At 42.2% G+C, this 18,736-nt stretch overlaps 1 protein-coding gene across 1 annotated transcript in view; it reads left to right on the forward strand.

The window, feature by feature from the left end:
* Nucleotides 1-105: 105 nt before the first annotated feature.
* htr2cl1 (5-hydroxytryptamine (serotonin) receptor 2C, G protein-coupled-like 1) overlaps nucleotides 106-18,736 on the forward strand; it is a gene marked incomplete at both ends in the record, with an annotated part of 32,425 nt that continues 13,794 nt past the window's right edge. Inside the window, 2 exons of the mRNA XM_084164919.1 lie at nucleotides 106-327; nucleotides 571-766. Coding sequence (XP_084021045.1) covers nucleotides 106-327; nucleotides 571-766 — 418 coding nt within the window. The remainder of the gene's footprint in view (nucleotides 328-570; nucleotides 767-18,736) is intronic.

An 18,736-nucleotide genomic window follows, 5' to 3' on the forward strand; every position in this document is an offset into this window, starting at 1 on the left:
GATGTCGCATGGTCCTCCGGATTGGTCCACTGCCCCCCTCTAGTGGTGACAGGGGAGTAGTGCTGATCCAGCCAGGACCTCCAGGCCCCAGGAGACCCTCCCAGGATGGGAAGTCCAGGAGGGGTAGCAATACTGGGGGGGTTCGGATCTTCCACCACGGCCTCTCTGGAGGTAGGGGGCTGGATGGTCTTGCCAGGAGGGAACAATTCCACCTACCTTGGACTCAACCAGAGTCTACCCTGGGGGGTCGGGGCTGGGGGAGTAGACGGTAACCTGTCGTTGGGGTCGTCGCAGGCAGAGGCGGTGATGCGAGCACCGACCATGAAGGTCAGTGTGTTTTGTTTATCTCTATTATTATTTTGTAAATTTTTATGGATTGAATTGCTGTTGCTACGAAATGTGCAATAGAAGCATATAGAAAAACAATCACTACAATATAAGGTTAGCCATTTTCAGTGTACCATGAGTTTACCAGTCATTTGCCATGGTGTGAGGTTCAGATGTTCTATGGCTGTTCTAGTCATTCGATTTCTATGGTGCTATACAACTAAAGTTTGGTTGTATTTGAAGGAGAAGAACTGGCCGGCGCTCCTCATCCTGGTCATCATCGTGCTGACGGTGTGTGGAAACATCCTGGTCATCCTAGCTGTCTCATTGGAGAAGAAGCTTCAGAACGCCACCAACTTCTTCCTGAGGTCTCTGGCCGTGGCCGACATGCTGGTGGGGATACTAGTGATGCCTATATCCCTCATTAACATACTCTATGGTGAGTAGAACAACACACTGTGCATAACTCCCCCTGGCCATGCATGGCCAACATGCTGGTGGGGATACTGGTCATGCCATGTGGTATGTGTAAACTGTCTTGCGGTTGGCTCTGTGGTCTCAGTCTGTCTTTGACAGGGAGTGTATTTTTAGTGGTTAGTGTGTATCTAGGATGGTTAGTGCTATGTGGTCTGTGTAAACGGTCTCTGCATCTGTCTCTCTCTCTGTCTCTATCTGTATGTGTCTCTATCTCTGTCTCTTTCTCTGTGAGACTATGAGTGCATTGAGAACCGTTAGTGGGCTGTGTTAGTGGTATGTGTAAACTGAATCTCTGTCTTAGAGCATAATAGTGTATCTTAGTTAACAGTGGAGGCTGGTAACTTGAAAAATGTAGGAGGATGAGAGAACCACAGAATAGGCGCAGAACGCAGGGAGAAGACAAAGCGTGTTTCGAAAATCGTCAAAGACTAATTATTTTAACCTAAAGCATTTAATAAAGACATGTATAGTACAATATTATGGGGAATGGGAATGAGAGGGCTACTTACACAGTGTTGGGAAGGGATCACAGCAGTAATTGAATGAGGGTATGAGTTGAGGTGTTCAGAGGCTTGACTTCAGTGCAGGACAGGGGTTGAGGTGTTCATAGGCTTCAGTCCAGGACAGGCTCATCATGGATGGATGGTGTTGGTAAAGGGCTCAACTCTTCCACTCAGGGCAGGACAGGATTTGACTGGGAAGACAAAAAATTATAACACAATACACTACATAGTTAGACAAAGGAGCTAAGAATGAGTTAGTCCAAGGAAGGAGTAAAATCATTTATGTGTAATAATGTGATTGTGTTTGTGGGTGTGTGTGTGTGTGTGTGGGATTGACTCTACATACAGTAATGAGAGAAAATTGATAGGGGTGCTCAAAGTGCTTGGAGAGGAAACAGTGGATGAGCAGGCACATTAACTAGTGAGCGGGCACTTGAGACGTGGCTAAAGTGGAGTGGTCATCACCTCTAAATTAGGGAACAGGAGGGGACCTAGCTGTAAATACAAATAGCAGATACATTCCATTAAAGCTGCGTCATCGTAGGTTTGAGCAACGTGTTTCTCCATTAAGTTAAACTCAGACATCTCAGAATTCACAAAGTCAAACACAGACTGCAGCATCTCGCCCACTTGACACATCAAAGTAGCCCAAGAAACGTTCCTGAATAAAGCCCTGATCATTGGTATTTGGTATTTTATTAGGATCCCCATTAGCTGTTGCAAAAGCAGCATCCACATACCTGACAATAACTGACAACTGCAAGCAGAGTGGTGGGGCATTTTTTCCCCCCTGGGGCCTAGAGTTTTTCCTTATCTGTTAACCAAACCAGGAAAACTCTGGACCCTATAAGGTATGACAGTGATTAATCAGTTGTAAAAAGGTTTTATATGGGCTATGATGGGACCAGTTTTTCCTAATCAGGTCACATGGTTTAAAAAAAACTCCTGACAAAAACTCCTAGCCCTGGGGCGAATGAAAACCCTGTCAAACTGCAGCAACCTTATACTTGTTCATATGAATTATATTTAGACTAGATTAAGAGGGGTATTTCCTCTACCCAGACACAGAGACAACAACTGATAGACAATATAACTCACAGGGCTGAGCTTGCTTTATGCATATTTGCATCATGCAGGCATATACAACTGTAGGCCTAATAAAACATTAACTCAAATCTGTCATCACTATTTTGTTGATTGATTAATTCCAGTTAATAATTTTGGATTGAAAAAGTATAGGCAGCCTAGCCAGCCCAAGTTTGAATATAAACCAAATTTGATCACATTCACATTTTCTCCTGACACACAAATGGACTATAAATACATAACTTTACCAATTTGTTTACCCTGACCAGATGGACAGGGCACATAGGCTGTATGCAGCTGCTATTATTAGTAGCCTAAAGTTGATCAGACTGAAAAATTGTCTTGTTTTCATCCCATACAGCATGTCCGATCTCTAATGTTTAGGTGTAGCCTAGGCTGCTGCAACATTTATGTAATCCGTTTTTGATGGTGTCTGTCCGGAGGGATTATGTGCCCTGTGTCAACCTCTCTCTTTAATCTAACTTTTAATGGATGATACGATGGAAGCTATCAAATCATTCTGAATTAATTTCGACATCCCAGAAAAGACAGTCGAAAGTTCCATATGTTCAGCAAGTAAAGCATCGTAACGTGCAATTACCTCTGCAAGTTCCTTGTAGTTGCCCTTCTTAGCGGAACTTTCCCTCCCGTCGTGTCCTCTGAAAGCCAATTCTTGCATACCTCAACATGCAGTGGCATCAATAAGCCGTTTGAGAACATCCCTGCTTATTACTTTCTCGTTGTGTTGTGCAGTTTGAATATGCAGACCTTCGGCTATTACATGATCAATGCGGCTTTTCCCCAGAAGCTTGAAGCTGATGTGGGCATTTATATGCTCCAGTGGGGGTCGGTGCCTTTTAAGGTGAGGGAGGATGATAACTTTTTTTAATGAACATGGCCTTATTTCTATTACAGCATATTGGATGACTGTCATTCATATTCCATTCACCCAGCTTAATATAACACCGATAGATTTAGGCTACTATGTGATACAAAATGTTTCCCTGTACCCACCATGAGGTTGCTACAACCTAGCCTATGAATTAAAGTTTACAACGTAGGTGCACAGGTCGAGAGAATTTTGAGTAATCAAGGTGACAGACAGTGACACATTCAATACTGCTTCGCACACTCTTGCCTGAATCTAGCTGATCTAGGGTGTAATCATTAGTCCAACAGTTGCAAACAGGAGTATCTATTGGACAAATTCAGTGATGTTTATCCCCGTTTTCATACTGTTTGCTTCAGTTCAAGAAACATTTTTCAACAGAATCGGCGCAATGAATACACCCCTGATCACAAGCAAACACAGTTGACTTTAATAGCAGTCACATAACAGCTCGTTGTATACTGTATATCATTCCTTCTGGCATCTATCTACGTGCTCTCCTCCTCTCACCTTTTTCCTTTGCTTGTGGATTTCAGTTCATCAGATGTCCCTGTGTAGCTCAGTTGGTAGAGCATGGCGTTTGCAATGCCAGGGTTGTGGGTTCAATTCCCACGGGGGGCCAGTATGAAAATGTATGCACTCACTAACTGTAAGTCGCTCTGGATAAGAGCGTCTGCTAAATGACAAAAATTTCTAAATGTCTGTCACCAGGTGAAAAAAACTTTCCAAGCCAAACCTTAATTTCATGACCTGCTACACACAGCCTACGTCATGTCATAGCTACTAGAACTAACAATTTAGTAAACCTGCTACAATCATGAAGTGCAGCAAGCAGTTACACCGGCAGGCCCTGGTGGCTATACATTTATAAAACCAAAAGCTTAGCTTGACTTGGAAGAGTTCTAGTGTTAGATAGCCATAGCCAGCTAGCTAAAATAGCATCCCTCTCTGTTTGAGCTTGGTGTTTGAGTAGGCTAAACTAGCTAGCTGCATTTGAAGCTAGCTAAGTAAGTGAAAGTGAAAGGATTACTGTTATACTATTCCAGGTATTCCTTAAAGAGGTAGGGTTTGGCCATTCTGCCATTCTGGCGGCGAAAACTTAATGCTCGCACTAGTAGCTAGCTAGCTAGCTAGCTACTGCTACTTGCTACTGAAGTTAGCAAGGAAAATTGAAATAAATTGCACTAACTGGACACAAAAATAAAGTTCTAAAACCAAGAAAACTATGTATAATCTACCTCCTCCGTCTCCTGTAATTTGAAGAAACTAATATCCAAAAAATGCTAAAATATCACTTTTCACTCTCATTCTCTATCCAATAATGTTACCAACTCACCAAGCTTCTCAACACATAGAACCCCTGCATAATGCTCTGCAGCACAACCCCAATACAACACACTAGGTTCATTCTCTGATCCTAATCCTATGACTGGATGGACAACTGGTTCGAATCCAGGCTCTGTCGTAGCCGGCCGTGACCGGGAGACCCATGGGGCGGCACACAATTGGCCCAGGGTAGGGGAGGGAATGGCAGGCAGGGATGTTGGTAGAGCATGGCGTTTGCAACGCCAGGGTTGTGGGTTCGATTACTGCGGGGGGCCAGTATGAAAAAATTAATAAATATGTATGCACTCACTAACTGTAAGTCGCTCTGGATAAGAGCGTCTGCTAAATGACTAAAAATGTAAATGTAAAATGTAAATGTGTGAATAATTACTGTGTAGCATGATCTAATGCAGCACTATGTCTATTTCTCATATGACGCACTGCCGAGTACATTTGATGAGGCAAGATGAGCTGTCATCTTGGTACATGGGAAATGTTGACCTATCTAATTAGGCAATCATAAATAGGATGAACCCACCTGCCATGACCTAGCCAACCGCCTACAATAAGATGCACCGCCAGGTGGCTTTGCTGAGGCAGGATGAGCTGTAATCTTGGTATATGAGGATATTCTACATAGCTACTGGAGCACAGGGCTGACACAATCATCATCCTATAGCAATACTGTAAGAACTCATGTAGGCTCCACAATCTCAGAATCAATCAAATGCAACATCGTAGCAGCAGAGAATCATGGGCTCATGATCTTGAGAGTGAGGCCGAGACTGATTGAGAAGCGGTAGCGGCGCTGATGCAGAATTGGGCATCCAATAGCTCAGAGCTAGCCCACAGCGCTGATGAAGGAACCAGAGCCATGATGAGTTCCAGTATCTTGTCATTTGTTGCCAGCATTAATGTTGAACAGAGGTTCGCTAGGTGCCGCCCGTGCTCAGCATGCAGGTAAGTATAACATTAAAGAGAGGACACAGCAGTGTTAGTTCTGGTGATGACGACTGATGTTCCATGCTAATTCTTTAATCTAGGGTTGTATGAGAGTCTGGTTAGCATGTGAGTGTGCATAATGCAAACAGAATTTAAGAGATCATGCGAGATTAAAGGGAAGAAACATTTAGTATATTTCAGGCTGAAAAACCATTAAAGCCATCATACGGAGCGCCTCTGGAAAAGTGTAATGTAAACCCAACACTGTTGCCTTAACGTGAACTCAAACTTGTGCTACTAAGAGAGGAGAGATACTCTTTGATATGCACGTTGGTTGCTTCTCTGTAGGCCATGAAGAATAGGCGGACAGATTGATTCCTGAGCAGTCTGCATGTCCAAGGGTCCTGACGCCCAATATGAACTGAATTCCTAATTTCGTACTATGATAAGAAAGGCTGCATTTGCCTGACTAAATTTGGAAAAGGCATACATGGTCATACAGTATAACAGAAGACATTGTACAGAGAGAAGACCATACAGTAGACTGCTGCAGAGCGGCACAGCTCAGCCATGACATACTGTATATATATTGCTCATCCGAATATTTATATATTTCTTAATTACATTCTTTTACCTTTTAGATTTGGGTGTATTGTTGTGTACTGTTAGATATTACTGCACTGTTGGAGCTAGGAACACAAGCATTTCGCTAAACCGGCAATAACATCTGCTAAATATGTGTATGAAACCAATGCAATTTGATTTTATTTGATTAAGGTCCAAGGTGATAACTTTAAATCTGAGGAATAAAGGTTAAGGCTAGGGTTAGGTAGTAGTATCAATTTAAAATGTACTTAGTAATGGAAAGAACCAGTAATGTTTAGCCGACGACGAACGCCATCCGAGTAGAAAAAGATATCGGGCTGCTCGACTGCTGGACAGCATTTGGACCAAAGCACGATGGTGGAAGATATGAGTCACGCTCAGATAAAATGACTGTAGCAGAGTGAGCTTCATCAGGGTATAAGATGCCTTGCATACGCACTATGTACAAGCATACATGAACGCACATAAACTTCATTACTACTATCCGAAAGCATAGTATGCTCTTAAGATATTGCCTAACCTTAACTTATGCTACAGCTAGAATGAAAGAGGACAGAACTCATTCATAGATAACTGTAAAAATGCATGTTTTATCCTGTAACGGGCAATCTGGGATAAACCAAGAACAGTAATCCCACCACTATTAAATAACTAGCTGGGGAGAAACCGGAGAAAGTGACCACTTAATGTAAAAGACAGCTATGGATGACAGTAAAACCTGATAATGCATTAGTAGGCTAAGATAAGATAGTACTTATTAATCCCCCAAAGGGGAAATGCACCAGCCAATACATGCATCACAATAAATACACAATAAAAACACACAAGGACACACGGACACTAAAAGCAGCATCCCTGTGGAACGCTTTCGACACCTTGTAGAGTACATGCCCAGACGAATTGAGGCAGTTCTGAGGGCAAAAGAGGGGGGTGCAACTCAATATTAGGAAGGTGTTCCTAATGTTTGGTATACCTATTGTATGTGTGTATGTGTGTGTGTTGGTGGGGGTGCTGGCTGTCTGTGTGTGTGTGTGTGTGTGTGTGTGTGTGTGTGTGTGTGTGTGTGTGTGTGTGTGTGTGTGTGTGTGTGTGTGTGTGTGTGTGTGTGTGTGTGTGAGCATGCAGGTGGCACGGGCACAGGGTTGGGCATATTATTTGGCACACTAGGCCTAATCAGTTAGTAACCCTGCTTTTTGTTCATGATCATGTAATCCCAATCACTCTTACCAGCCCTGGTGTGTGTGCAGCTCCTAGAACTGCATAAAACATCAATATATGTTAACAATATGACCACTTGACCATAAATTAATTGGTTTAACATGCTAAATTAATTGGTTTAACATGCTGTATTTTTGTATTCTGCACAGACTAATTTGCATATTATTATGTATTAAATTTGCATAAAGTAGTATAAAAACTTGTTTTCTAATTTCATCAATTGTTTCAAATTGTTACAAACTCTCAGTTTTGCATAAAACATGAATATTTGTTAATAACATCACCCTACCTTAAATGATGGGTTTAAGTTACTGTAATTATGTATTCCGTACTGCTCTAATTTACATATTATGTGCATAATCTACATAATATTGTATATTCATTTCATTCTACTTGAGTCCTCTCTGTGTTCCACACCAGCCCTGAAAATGTCATAACTATATGACCACTCTATCTTAATATATTGGCCAAAACCAGACAAGTGATTTGGTGCCTTTTTTACCTTTTCCGATCACTTGAAAATAAGATATCTCAGCTAAGTCCTATCCTCATGAAATAAAGTGTAACACCAGAACCAAAGTTTTATTTTGACCCCTAACACCCTAGCAAAAGTGTAGCTATACAAGCACACTAATCCAAACCAGTCTGCAAGTTAAGTTGAATGCATTTCTAGTTTAAACTGTGTAAGGGAATAGGGTTCCAAAAAATAATAACCATAGTCAGAAATTAAAGTGTGACTGCCGCCCAAGTCAACTAACTAATGTGACCGAGATGACTATAGGTCGCGACACACAGTGATAGCTACTATTCTGCACTAAACAAATTAATGGTCGCATAGAGTCCGAAATACTATAGAATCACTGTGATAAGCACCATCTTCTTCTAATGATCAGAAAACATTGCTACTCACTAATTTTATATCGACGCATATGCCCGTATAGCTAACCGAAGCTTATTCTACTTAGCTATCTAGTTGTAGCAGGCTATTGACTGACAACAGTAGAGCAGCAACATGGTTGATCCTCACAATCAACTACATCCCCGCAGCAGCCAAACATTGCAACATGAGCATATTGAACGACACGGGCGAGGTCCAAACTCAGCTAGCGAGCATTCACAAAGAAAATGTCATATCAGAAAACAGCAGCATTGCGAGTACAGCTAGTTACAGCAGCAGCGTCAATGCAGCAAAAGAAGCACACACATATTAGCAGTAGCAGCAAGCTCCATGTGTGAGCAGAACCGATCAGCTTAAATAGACCGCCAAATAAGGCAAGCGTGATTGGTGCAGTCTCAGCTGATGCGTAAAAACGGCTAACCTTTTATACAGTACCATTATAAGACGGTTCATGTCCATTCTAGTATTCTAATTCCTAATTCTATGCTCTGCAGTCTGTGTAAATAGTCTGTGTACTGTTTGCTCACCACTCCTGTTGATTATTCTCCGTGTTCATTAATATCACTGACATCTTTTCAGTCAGGCCTGGCATTTACCTGCATTGATTCACACACACACAACATAGGCTCACAGTATTGTAGCACACACTCATTGCATCAACAAGATCTCATGGTTTTACCAATTTGACAACAGATTCGGACCTTTATCCACATTCCTCCAAACGCACACACACAGCATGGTAACACACACACACTCCGCTGTGACACACACGCACACAAACTCTCTCTCTCTCTCTCGCTCTCTCTCTCTCTCTCTCTCTCTCTCTCTCTCTCTCGCTCTCTCTCTCTCTCTCTCTATCTCACACACACACGCATACACACACGATGACTCAGGCAGATGTGTGTTATACCATCATCCATATTAAATGGTCTTCAAATCAAATCAAATCAAATTTTATTTGTCACATACACGTGTTTAGCAGATGTTATTGCGGGTGTAGCGAAATGCTTGTACTTCTAGCTCCGACAGTGCAGTAATATCTAACAAGTAATGTCTAACAATTTCACAACATTTACAGTGGGGAAAAAAAGTATTTAGTCAGCCACCAATTGTGCAAGTTCTCCCACTTAAAAAGATGAGAGAGGCCTGTAATTTTCATCATAGGTACACGTCAATTATGACAGACAAATTGAGATTTTGTTTTCCAGAAAATCACATTGTAGGATTTTTTATGAATTTATTTGCAAATTATGGTGGAAAATAAGTATTTGGTCACCTACAAACAAGCAAGATTTCTGGCTCTCACAGACCTGTGACTTCTTCTTTAAGAGGCTCCTCTGTCCTCCACTCGTTACCTGTATTAATGGCACCTGTTTGAACTTGTTATCAGTATAAAAGACACCTGTCCACAACCTCAAACAGTCACACTCCAAACTCCACTATGGCCAAGACCAAAGAGCTGTCAAAGGACACCAGAAACAAAATTGTAGACCTGCACCAGGCTGGGAAGACTGAATCTGCAATAGGTAAGCAGCTTGGTTTGAAGAAATCAACTGTGGGAGCAATTATTAGGAAATGGAAGACATACAAGACCACTGATAATCTCCCTCGATCTGGGGCTCCACGCAAGATCTCACCCCGTGGGGTCAAAATGATCACAAGAACGGTGAGCAAAAATCCCAGAACCACACGGGGGGACCTAGTGAATGACCTGCAGAGAGCTGGGACCAAAGTAACAAAGCCTACCATCAGTAACACACTACGCCGCCAGGGACTCAAATCCTGCAGTGCCAGACGTGTCCCCCTGCTTAAGCCAGTACATGTCCAGGCCCGTCTGAAGTTTGCTAGAGTGCATTTGGATGATCCAGAAGAGGATTGGGAGAATGTCATATGGTCAGATGAAACCAAAATAGAACTTTTTGGTAAAAACTCAACTCATCGTGTTTGGAGGACAAAGAATGCTGAGTTGCATCCAAAGAACACCATACCTACTGTGAAGCATGGGGGTGGAAACATCATGCTTTGGGGCTGTTTTTCTGCAAAGGGACCAGGACGACTGATCCGTGTAAAGGAAAGAATGAATGGGGCCATGTATCGTGAGATTTTGAGTGAAAACCTCCTTCCATCAGCAAGGGCATTGAAGATGAAACGTGGCTGGGTCTTTCAGCATGACAATGATCCCAAACACACTGCCCGGGCAACGAAGGAGTGGCTTCGTAAGAAGCATTTCAAGGTCCTGGAGTGGCCTAGCCAGTCTCCAGATCTCAACCCCATAGAAAATCTTTGGAGGGAGTTGAAAGTCTGTGTTGCCCAGCGACAGCCCCAAAACATCACTGCTCTAGAGGAGATCTGCATGGAGGAATGGGCCAAAATATCAGCAACAGTGTGTGAAAACCTTGTGAAGACTTACAGAAAACGTTTGACCTGTGTCATTGCCAACAAAGGGTATATAACAAAGTATTGAGAAACTTTTGTTATTGACCAAATACTTATTTTCCACCATAATTTGCAAATAAATTCCTCTGTAGCTCAGCTGGTAGAGCACGGCGCTTGTAACGCCAAGGTAGTGGGTTCGATCCCCGGGACCACCCATACACAAAAATTTATGCACGCATGACTGTAAGTCGCTTTGGATAAAAGCGTCTGCTAAATGGCATATTATTATTATTATTAAACATCCTACAATGTGATTTTTTGGAAAAATAATTCTCATTTTGTCTGTCATAGTTGACGTGTACCTATGATGAAAATTACAGGCCTCTCATCTTTTTAAGTGGGAGAACTTGCACAATTGGTGGCTGACTAAATACTTTTTTCCCCCACTGTACGTATATGGACAAGCAATGACAGAGCGGCATGGACTAAGATACAGCAGAATATTATAGAATAGAATACAGTATATACATATGAGATGAGTAGTGCAAGATATGTAAACATTGTTAAAGTGACTAGTGTTCCATTTCTTAAAGTGGCCAGTGATTTCAATAGGCAGCAGCAGCCTCTAATGTGCTAGTGATGGCTATTTAGCAGTCTGATGGCCTTGAGATAGAATATGTTTTTCATTCTCTCGGTCCCAGCTTTGATACACCTGTACTGACCTCGCCTTCTGGATGATAGCGGGGTGAACAGGCAGTGGCTTGGGTGGTTGATGTCCTTGATCATCTTTTTGGCCTTCATGTGACATCGGGTGCTGTAGGTGTCCTGGAGGGCGGGTAATTTGCCCCGGTAATGCATTCAGCAGACCGCACCATCCTCTGGAGAGCCCTGTAGTTGCGGGCGGTGCAGTTGCCGTACCAGGCGGTGATACAGCCCGACAGGATGCTCTCAATTGTGCATCTGTAAAAGTTTGTGAGGGTTTTAGGTGCCAAGCCAAAGTTCTTCAGCCTCCTGAGGTTGAAGAGGCTCTGTTGCGCCTTCTTCACCACACTGTCTGCGTGGGTGGACCATTTCAGTTTGTCAGTGATGTGTACACCAAGGAACTTGAAGCTTTCCACCTTCTCTACTGTGGTCCTGTCGATGTGGATAGGGGGGTGCACTCTCTGCTGTTTCCTGAAGTCCACGATCATCTCCTTTGTTTTGTTGACGTTGAGTGAGAGGTTATTTTCCTGGCACCACACTACCAGAGCCCTCACCTCCTCCCTGTAGGCTGTCTCGTCATTGTTGGTAATCAAGCCTACTACTGTTGTGTCGTCTGCAAACTTGATGATTGAGTTGGAGGTGTGCTTGGCCACGCAGTCATGGGTGAACAGGGAGTACAGGATGGAGCTGAGCATGGACCCTTGTGGGGCCCCAGTGTTGAGGATCAGCGTAATGGAGATGTTGTTTCCTATCTTCACCACCTGGGGGCGGCCCATCAGGAAGTCCAGGACCCAGTTGCACAGGGCGGGGTTCAGACCCAGGGCCTCAAGCTTAATGATGAGCTTGGAGGGTACTATGGTGTTGAATGCTGATCTATTGTCAATGAACAGCATTCTTACATAGGTATTCCTCTTGTCCAGATGGGATAGGGCAGTGTGCAGTGTGATGGCGATGCATCGTCTGTGGATCTATTGGGGTGGTAAGCAAATTGAAGTGGGTCTAGGGTGACAGGTAAGGTAGAGGTGATAAGATCCTTGACTAGTCTCTCAAAGCACTTAATGATGACGAAGGTCAGTGCTACGGGGCGATAGTCATTTAGTTCAGTTACCTTTGCTTTCTTGGGTACAGGAACAATGGTGGCCATCTTGAAGCATGTGGGAACAGCAGACTGGAATAGGGAGAGATTGAATATGTCCATAAACACACCAGCCAGCTGGTCTGCGCATGCTCTGAGGACGCGGCTAGGGATGCCGTCTGGGCCGGCAGCCTTGCGGGGGTTAACATGCATAAATGTCTTACTCATGTCAGCCACGGAGAAGGAGAGGCTACAGTCGTTGGTAGTGGGCCTCGTCGGTGGCACTGTGTTATCCTCAAAGCGGGCGAAAAAGGTGTTTAGGTTGTCTGGAAGCGAGACGTCGGTGTCGGCGACGTGGCTGGTTTTCCTTTTGTAGTCCGTAGACCCTGCCACATACGTCTCGTGTCTGAGCCGTTGAATTGCGACTCCACTTTGTCTCTATACTGATGTTTTGCCAGTTTAATTGCCTTGTGGAGTGAGTAGCTACACAGTTCGTATTCTGCCATATTCCCAGTCACCTTGCCATGGTAAAATACGGTGGTTCGCTCTTTCAGTTTTGCGCGAATGCTGCCATCTATCCACAGTTTCTGGTTAGGGTAGGTTTTAATAGTCACAGTGGGCACAACATCACCTATACACCTCCTGATAAACTCAGTCACCGTTTCAGTATATTCGTCTAAATTATTTTTGCAAGCTACCCGGAACAAATCCCAGTCCGCGTGATCAAAACAATCTTGAAGCGTGGATTCCGATTGGCCAGACCAGCGTTGAATAGTCCTTACCACGGGTACTTCCTGTTTGAGTTTCTGCCTATAGGAAGGGAGGAGCAAAATGGAGTCGAGGTCAGATTTGCTGAAAGGAGGGCGGGGGAGGGCCTTATAACCATCCCGGAAGTTCGAATAGCAATGGTCGAGGATTTTAGCAGCCCAAGTACAACAGTCGATATGTTGATAGAACTTCGGCAGCCTAGTCTTCAAATTTGCTTTGTTAAAATCCCCGGGCTACAATAAATGCAGCCTCAGGATATGTGGTTTCCAGTTTGCATAAAGTCCAGTGAAGTTCTTTGAGGGTCATCGTGGTATCGGCTTGAGGGTGGATATACACGGCCGTGACGATAACCGAAGAAAATTATCTTGGGAGATAATACGGTCGGCATTTGATTGTGAGGTATTCTAGGTCGGGTGAACAAAATGACTTGAGTTCCTATCTTTTGAAAGGGCTTGAATCAAGCCGTTTTCTCTGAGGAAAAGAGGGAGACTTGGCTACGTTGGCTACAAATTCAAAGACAGCTTACTTTTCTATACTCAAGGGAGAGGAAAACATAGCTACACTGTCGTTTTACCATTAATCTCAATGCTGCTATTGTTTTTAAAGCAGCATGTGTTTCTTAACCAGGCAAAGGGTATATAACTAGAAGGCTGGTGGTGACTGGTTAGCTACAGGGAAGGAAGAGAGTCGGAGATATAATCGGAGGTGGAGGCGGAGCTGGTGCAGAGCCAGTCTGCCCACACTCATCGATTGCTCTCCCGCAGCTCACCAACTGATGCAGGCTGTGTGTGCCAGGTGTGGCATGTCCTTCCCACTGCTGAACAGAACTGCGCTGCGCATTTGTGCTGCTAATATTATTCTGCTTATCAGAGAGATGACGAGATATCACTGTAGGCGTGATAGGTGGATATACATGTAAACAGGGCTGAAAAGTGAATATATAAATACTTGTGGTAATATACTAGTGGTAATATACAGTATACATGTAAACAAGAGTAATAGTGACCAGTACCAGGATGGATGGATGGATGGATGGATGGATGGATGGATGGATGGATGGATGGATGGATGGATGGATGGATGGATGGATGGATGGATGGATGGATGGATGGATGGATGGATGGATGGATGGATGGATGGATGGATGGATGGATGGATGGATGGATGGATGGATGGATGGATGGATGGATGGATGGATGGATGGATGGATGGATGGATGGATGGATGGATGGATGGATGGATGGATAGATGGCTAGATAGATGCTAATACAGGAGTAATAGTGACCAGTAGCAGGATAAATAGATATATATCAATGGTAATGACAATCAATAATCAATCAATGAACAGCAGCGTAGTGGTAATAATAAATCTATTCAATAATAATTTTAACAGTGTGGAGCGGGAGCAGTAGTAGTTAGCCATTTAACAGTCTTATGGCCAGGGGATAGAAGCTGTTTAGGGGTCTATTGGTCTGAGCCTTGATGCACCGGTACCGTCTGCCGGACGAGAGCATGGAGAACAGTTCATGTCTCGGGTGGCTGGAGTCTTTGGAAATGTTTCGGCCCTTTCTCAGACACCGCCTGGCATGTACATCCTGGACTGCTGGGAGCTCACCCCTAGTGATGTATTGGGCCGTCCTCACCACCCTCTGGAGGGCCTTCCGGTCGAGGGCGGAGCAGTTGCCTACCAGACTGTGATACAACTAGGGCTGTGGCGGTCATTACATTTTGTCAGCCATGATTGTCAAGCAATTAACTGCCTGTCTCACGTTAATTGACCGTTAATTAACATAAACACATTTAGCCTACACCATCACAATAAATCCATGATTTATTTTAGACAGGTCTAAAGAAACATAATATGAAGAAAATGTTGTATGTTTCAGAAGAACAGAATAGTATACTCTGAGTTTTCCTTATGTTAGGCCCTGATCTGGCTATGCCATATGGCTGTGGGCTACACTAGTTCATTTAGCAGACTAGATTTGTTTAGAATTCCGTGGCATTATTTTATATTATTTTATATTATGAAGAATACAATTGAACATAGCTGAATTAAATAGAAAGGATGTTTTCTCCAAACAATTTCTGAGGGAGTGCGCACATGCCGTTATTCTGTGTTGAGCAGTTAACAAAGAAAAAGGACTTGACTTCTTTCTTATGTCATTCTCGTTGGCACCAAAAGTTGAAAAAGTGTTGATAGGGGACACAATGCGGTCGGATCATCATATAATTGGCATATACATTACTCTTACTGAATTTCCACGTGGGCGAGGATATTGGAAATTTTATCAAAGCCTATTGGATGATAACTTGTTTTTAACTAGGACAGAGGAGTTTATAACTGAATTTTTCAGACATAACATAGGTACAGTAAATCCCCTTATTGTATGGGACACTTTTAAATGTGCCTTTAGAGACAATGCAATTCAGTACTCATCTCAAAAACAAAAGCAATTTAAGTCAAAAGAGTCCATACTAACAAAGGAAATAGAAGGTCTAGCAGAACAGATAGAAACAGTTGAAGTCGGAAGTTTACATACACCTTAGCCAAATACATTTAAACTCCGTTTTTCACAATTCCTGACATTTAATCCTAGTAAACATTCCCTGTCTTAGGTCAGTTAGGATCACCACTTTATTTTAAGAATGTGAAATGTCAGAATAATAGTAGAGAGAATGATTTATTTCAGCTTTTATTTATTTCATCACATTCCCAGTGGGTCAGAAGTTTACATACACTCAATTTGGTAGCATTGCATAAAAATTGTTTACTTTGAGTCAAACGTTTCGGGTAGCCTTCCACAAGCTTCCTACAATAAGTTGGGTGAATTTTGGTCCATTCCTCCTGACAGAGCTGGTGTAACTGAGTCAGGTTTGTAGGCCTCCTTGCTCGCACACACTTTTTCAGTTCTGCTCACACATTTTCTATAGGATTGAGGTCAGGGCTTTGTGATGGCTACTCCAATACCTTGAATTTGTTGTCCTTAAGCCATTTTGCCACAACTTTGGAAGTATGCTTGGGGTCATTGTCCATTTTGAAGACCTATTTGCGACCAAGCTTTAACTTCCTGACTTATGTCTTAAGATTTTGCTTCAATTTATCCACATAATTTTCCTTCCTCATGATGCCATCTATTTTGTGAAGTGCACCAGTCCCTCCTGCAGCAAGGCACCCCCACAGCATGATGCTGCCACCCCGGTGCTTCAGAGTTGGGATGGTGTTCTTCGGCTTGCAAGTTACCCACTTTTGCCTCCAAACATAACGATGGTCATTATGGCCAAACAGTTATATTTTTGTTTCATCAGACCAGAGGACATTTCTCCAAAAAGTACGATCTTTGTCCCCATGTGCAGTTGCAAACTGTAGTCTGGCTTTTTTATGGCATTTTTGGAGCAGTGGCTTCTTCCTTGCTGATCAGCCTTTCAGGTTATGTCGATACAGGACTCGTTTTACTGTGGATATAGATACTTTTGTACTTGTTTCCTCCAGCATCTTCACAAGGTCCTTTGCTGTTGTTCTGGGATTGATTTGCACTTTTCGCACCAAAGTACGTTAATCTCTAGGAGACAGAAGGCGTCTCCTTCCTGAGCGGTATGACGGCTGCGTGGTCCCATGGTGTTTATACTTGCGTACAGTTGTTTGTACAGATGAACGTGGTACCTTCAGGCGTTTGGAAATTGCTTCCAAGGATGAACCAGACTTATGGAGGCCTACAATTTTTTTCTGAGGTCTTGGCTGATTTATTTTGATTTCCCCCTGATGTCAAGCAAAGAGGCACTGAGTTTGATGGTAGGCCTTGAAATTTATTTATCCACAGGTACACCTACAATTGACTCAAATAATGTCAATTAGCCTTTCAGAAGCTTCTAAAGCCATGACATCATGTTCTGGAATTTTCCAAGCTGTTTAAAGGCACAGTCAACTTAGTGTATGTAAACTTCTGACCCACTGGAATTGTGATACAGTGAATTATTAGTGAAATAATATGTCTGTAAACAATTGTTGGAAAAATTACTTGTGTCATGCACAAAGTAGCTGTCCTAATCGACTTGCAAAAACTAGTTTGTTAACAAGAAATTTGTGGAGTGGTTGAAAAACGTTTTTATTGATGCCAACCTAAGTGTATGTAAACTTCTGACTTCAACTGTAGCAAAAACTGTAACATAGAGGCTCAGAAAAACAGGAATAAATGGAGGAACTCATTCAAGAAAGATCAAGTGTAAGATATTATAAAAATAAAGTAAACTGGATGGAATATGGGGAAAAATGCACCAAATTATATTTTAATCTTCAGCATAGGAATACTACCAAAAATAATTTACTGAAATTGGTTACAAATGACGGAGTCACCCATGATTCACCAAATTATTTTTTGAAGGAGGAAACAAAGTACTTTAAGCATATGTTTTCGTTTCAGTCGCCTCCATCTCCTCTAACTGAAGCTAATTGTGGAGATGTTTTTTCTATTGATAATGTAAAATTAACAGCCATACAGAAAGGTGAAATTACAGAGGAGGAACTTCTGGATGCAATTAAAGACTTTAAGTCCGGGAAAACTCCAGGGTTGGATGGCATACCAGTTGAGGTATACCAAACCTTTTTTCATATACTCAGAGGACCGTTATTAGCATGTTTTAACCACTCCTATGTAAATGGTAGATTATCAGACATTCAAGAAGAAGGTCTGATTTCATTATTACTGAAACAGGATACAAGTGGGAAATATAAAGATCCAGTCCATAAAAAAAATTGGAGGCCCCTTACACTTCAATGTTGTGATGCAAAAATTCTAGCAAAATGTATAGCGCATAGAATTAAAAAGGTATTGTCTGACATTATTAATTCTAATCAGACAGGTTTTTTTCATGGACGATACATTGGAGATAATATAAGGCAAGTACTGGAAACAATAGAACACTATGAAAAATCTGGGAAACCAGGCCTGCTATTCATAGCTCACTTTGAAAAGGTTTTTGATAAAATATGACTGGAGTTTATATATAAGTGCCTGGAGCATTTCAATTTTAAAGGATCTCTTATAAAATGGGTTAAAATCAAGTATAGTAATCCTAGGTGTAAAATAGTAAATTATGGCTATTTCTCAGAAAGTCTTAAACTGTCAAGAGGAGTTAAACAAGGTTGTCCACTATCGGCATATCTATTTATTATGGCCATCAAAATGTTAGCTATTAAAATCAGATCCAACAATAATATCAAGGGACTAGAAATACAGGGCTTAAAAACAAAGGTGTCATTGTACGCTGATGATTCATGTTTTCTTTTAAATCCACAATTTGAATCCCTCCACAGCCTCATAAAGGATCTAGATACATTTTCGAACCACTCTGGATTACAACCAAATTATGATAAATGTACTATATTATGTATTGGATCATAAAAAAATAAAAATATTACATTACCATGTAGTTTACCAATAAAATGGTCTGATGGTGATGTGGATATACTCGGTATACATATCCCAAAATAATTAAATGATCTCACTCCAAGAAAGTTTAATAGAAAGTTAGCAAAAATAGAT

This window comes from Coregonus lavaretus, assembly GCF_964263955.1.
Source record: "Coregonus lavaretus genome assembly, chromosome: 7".
Lineage (NCBI taxonomy): Eukaryota > Metazoa > Chordata > Actinopteri > Salmoniformes > Salmonidae > Coregonus > Coregonus lavaretus.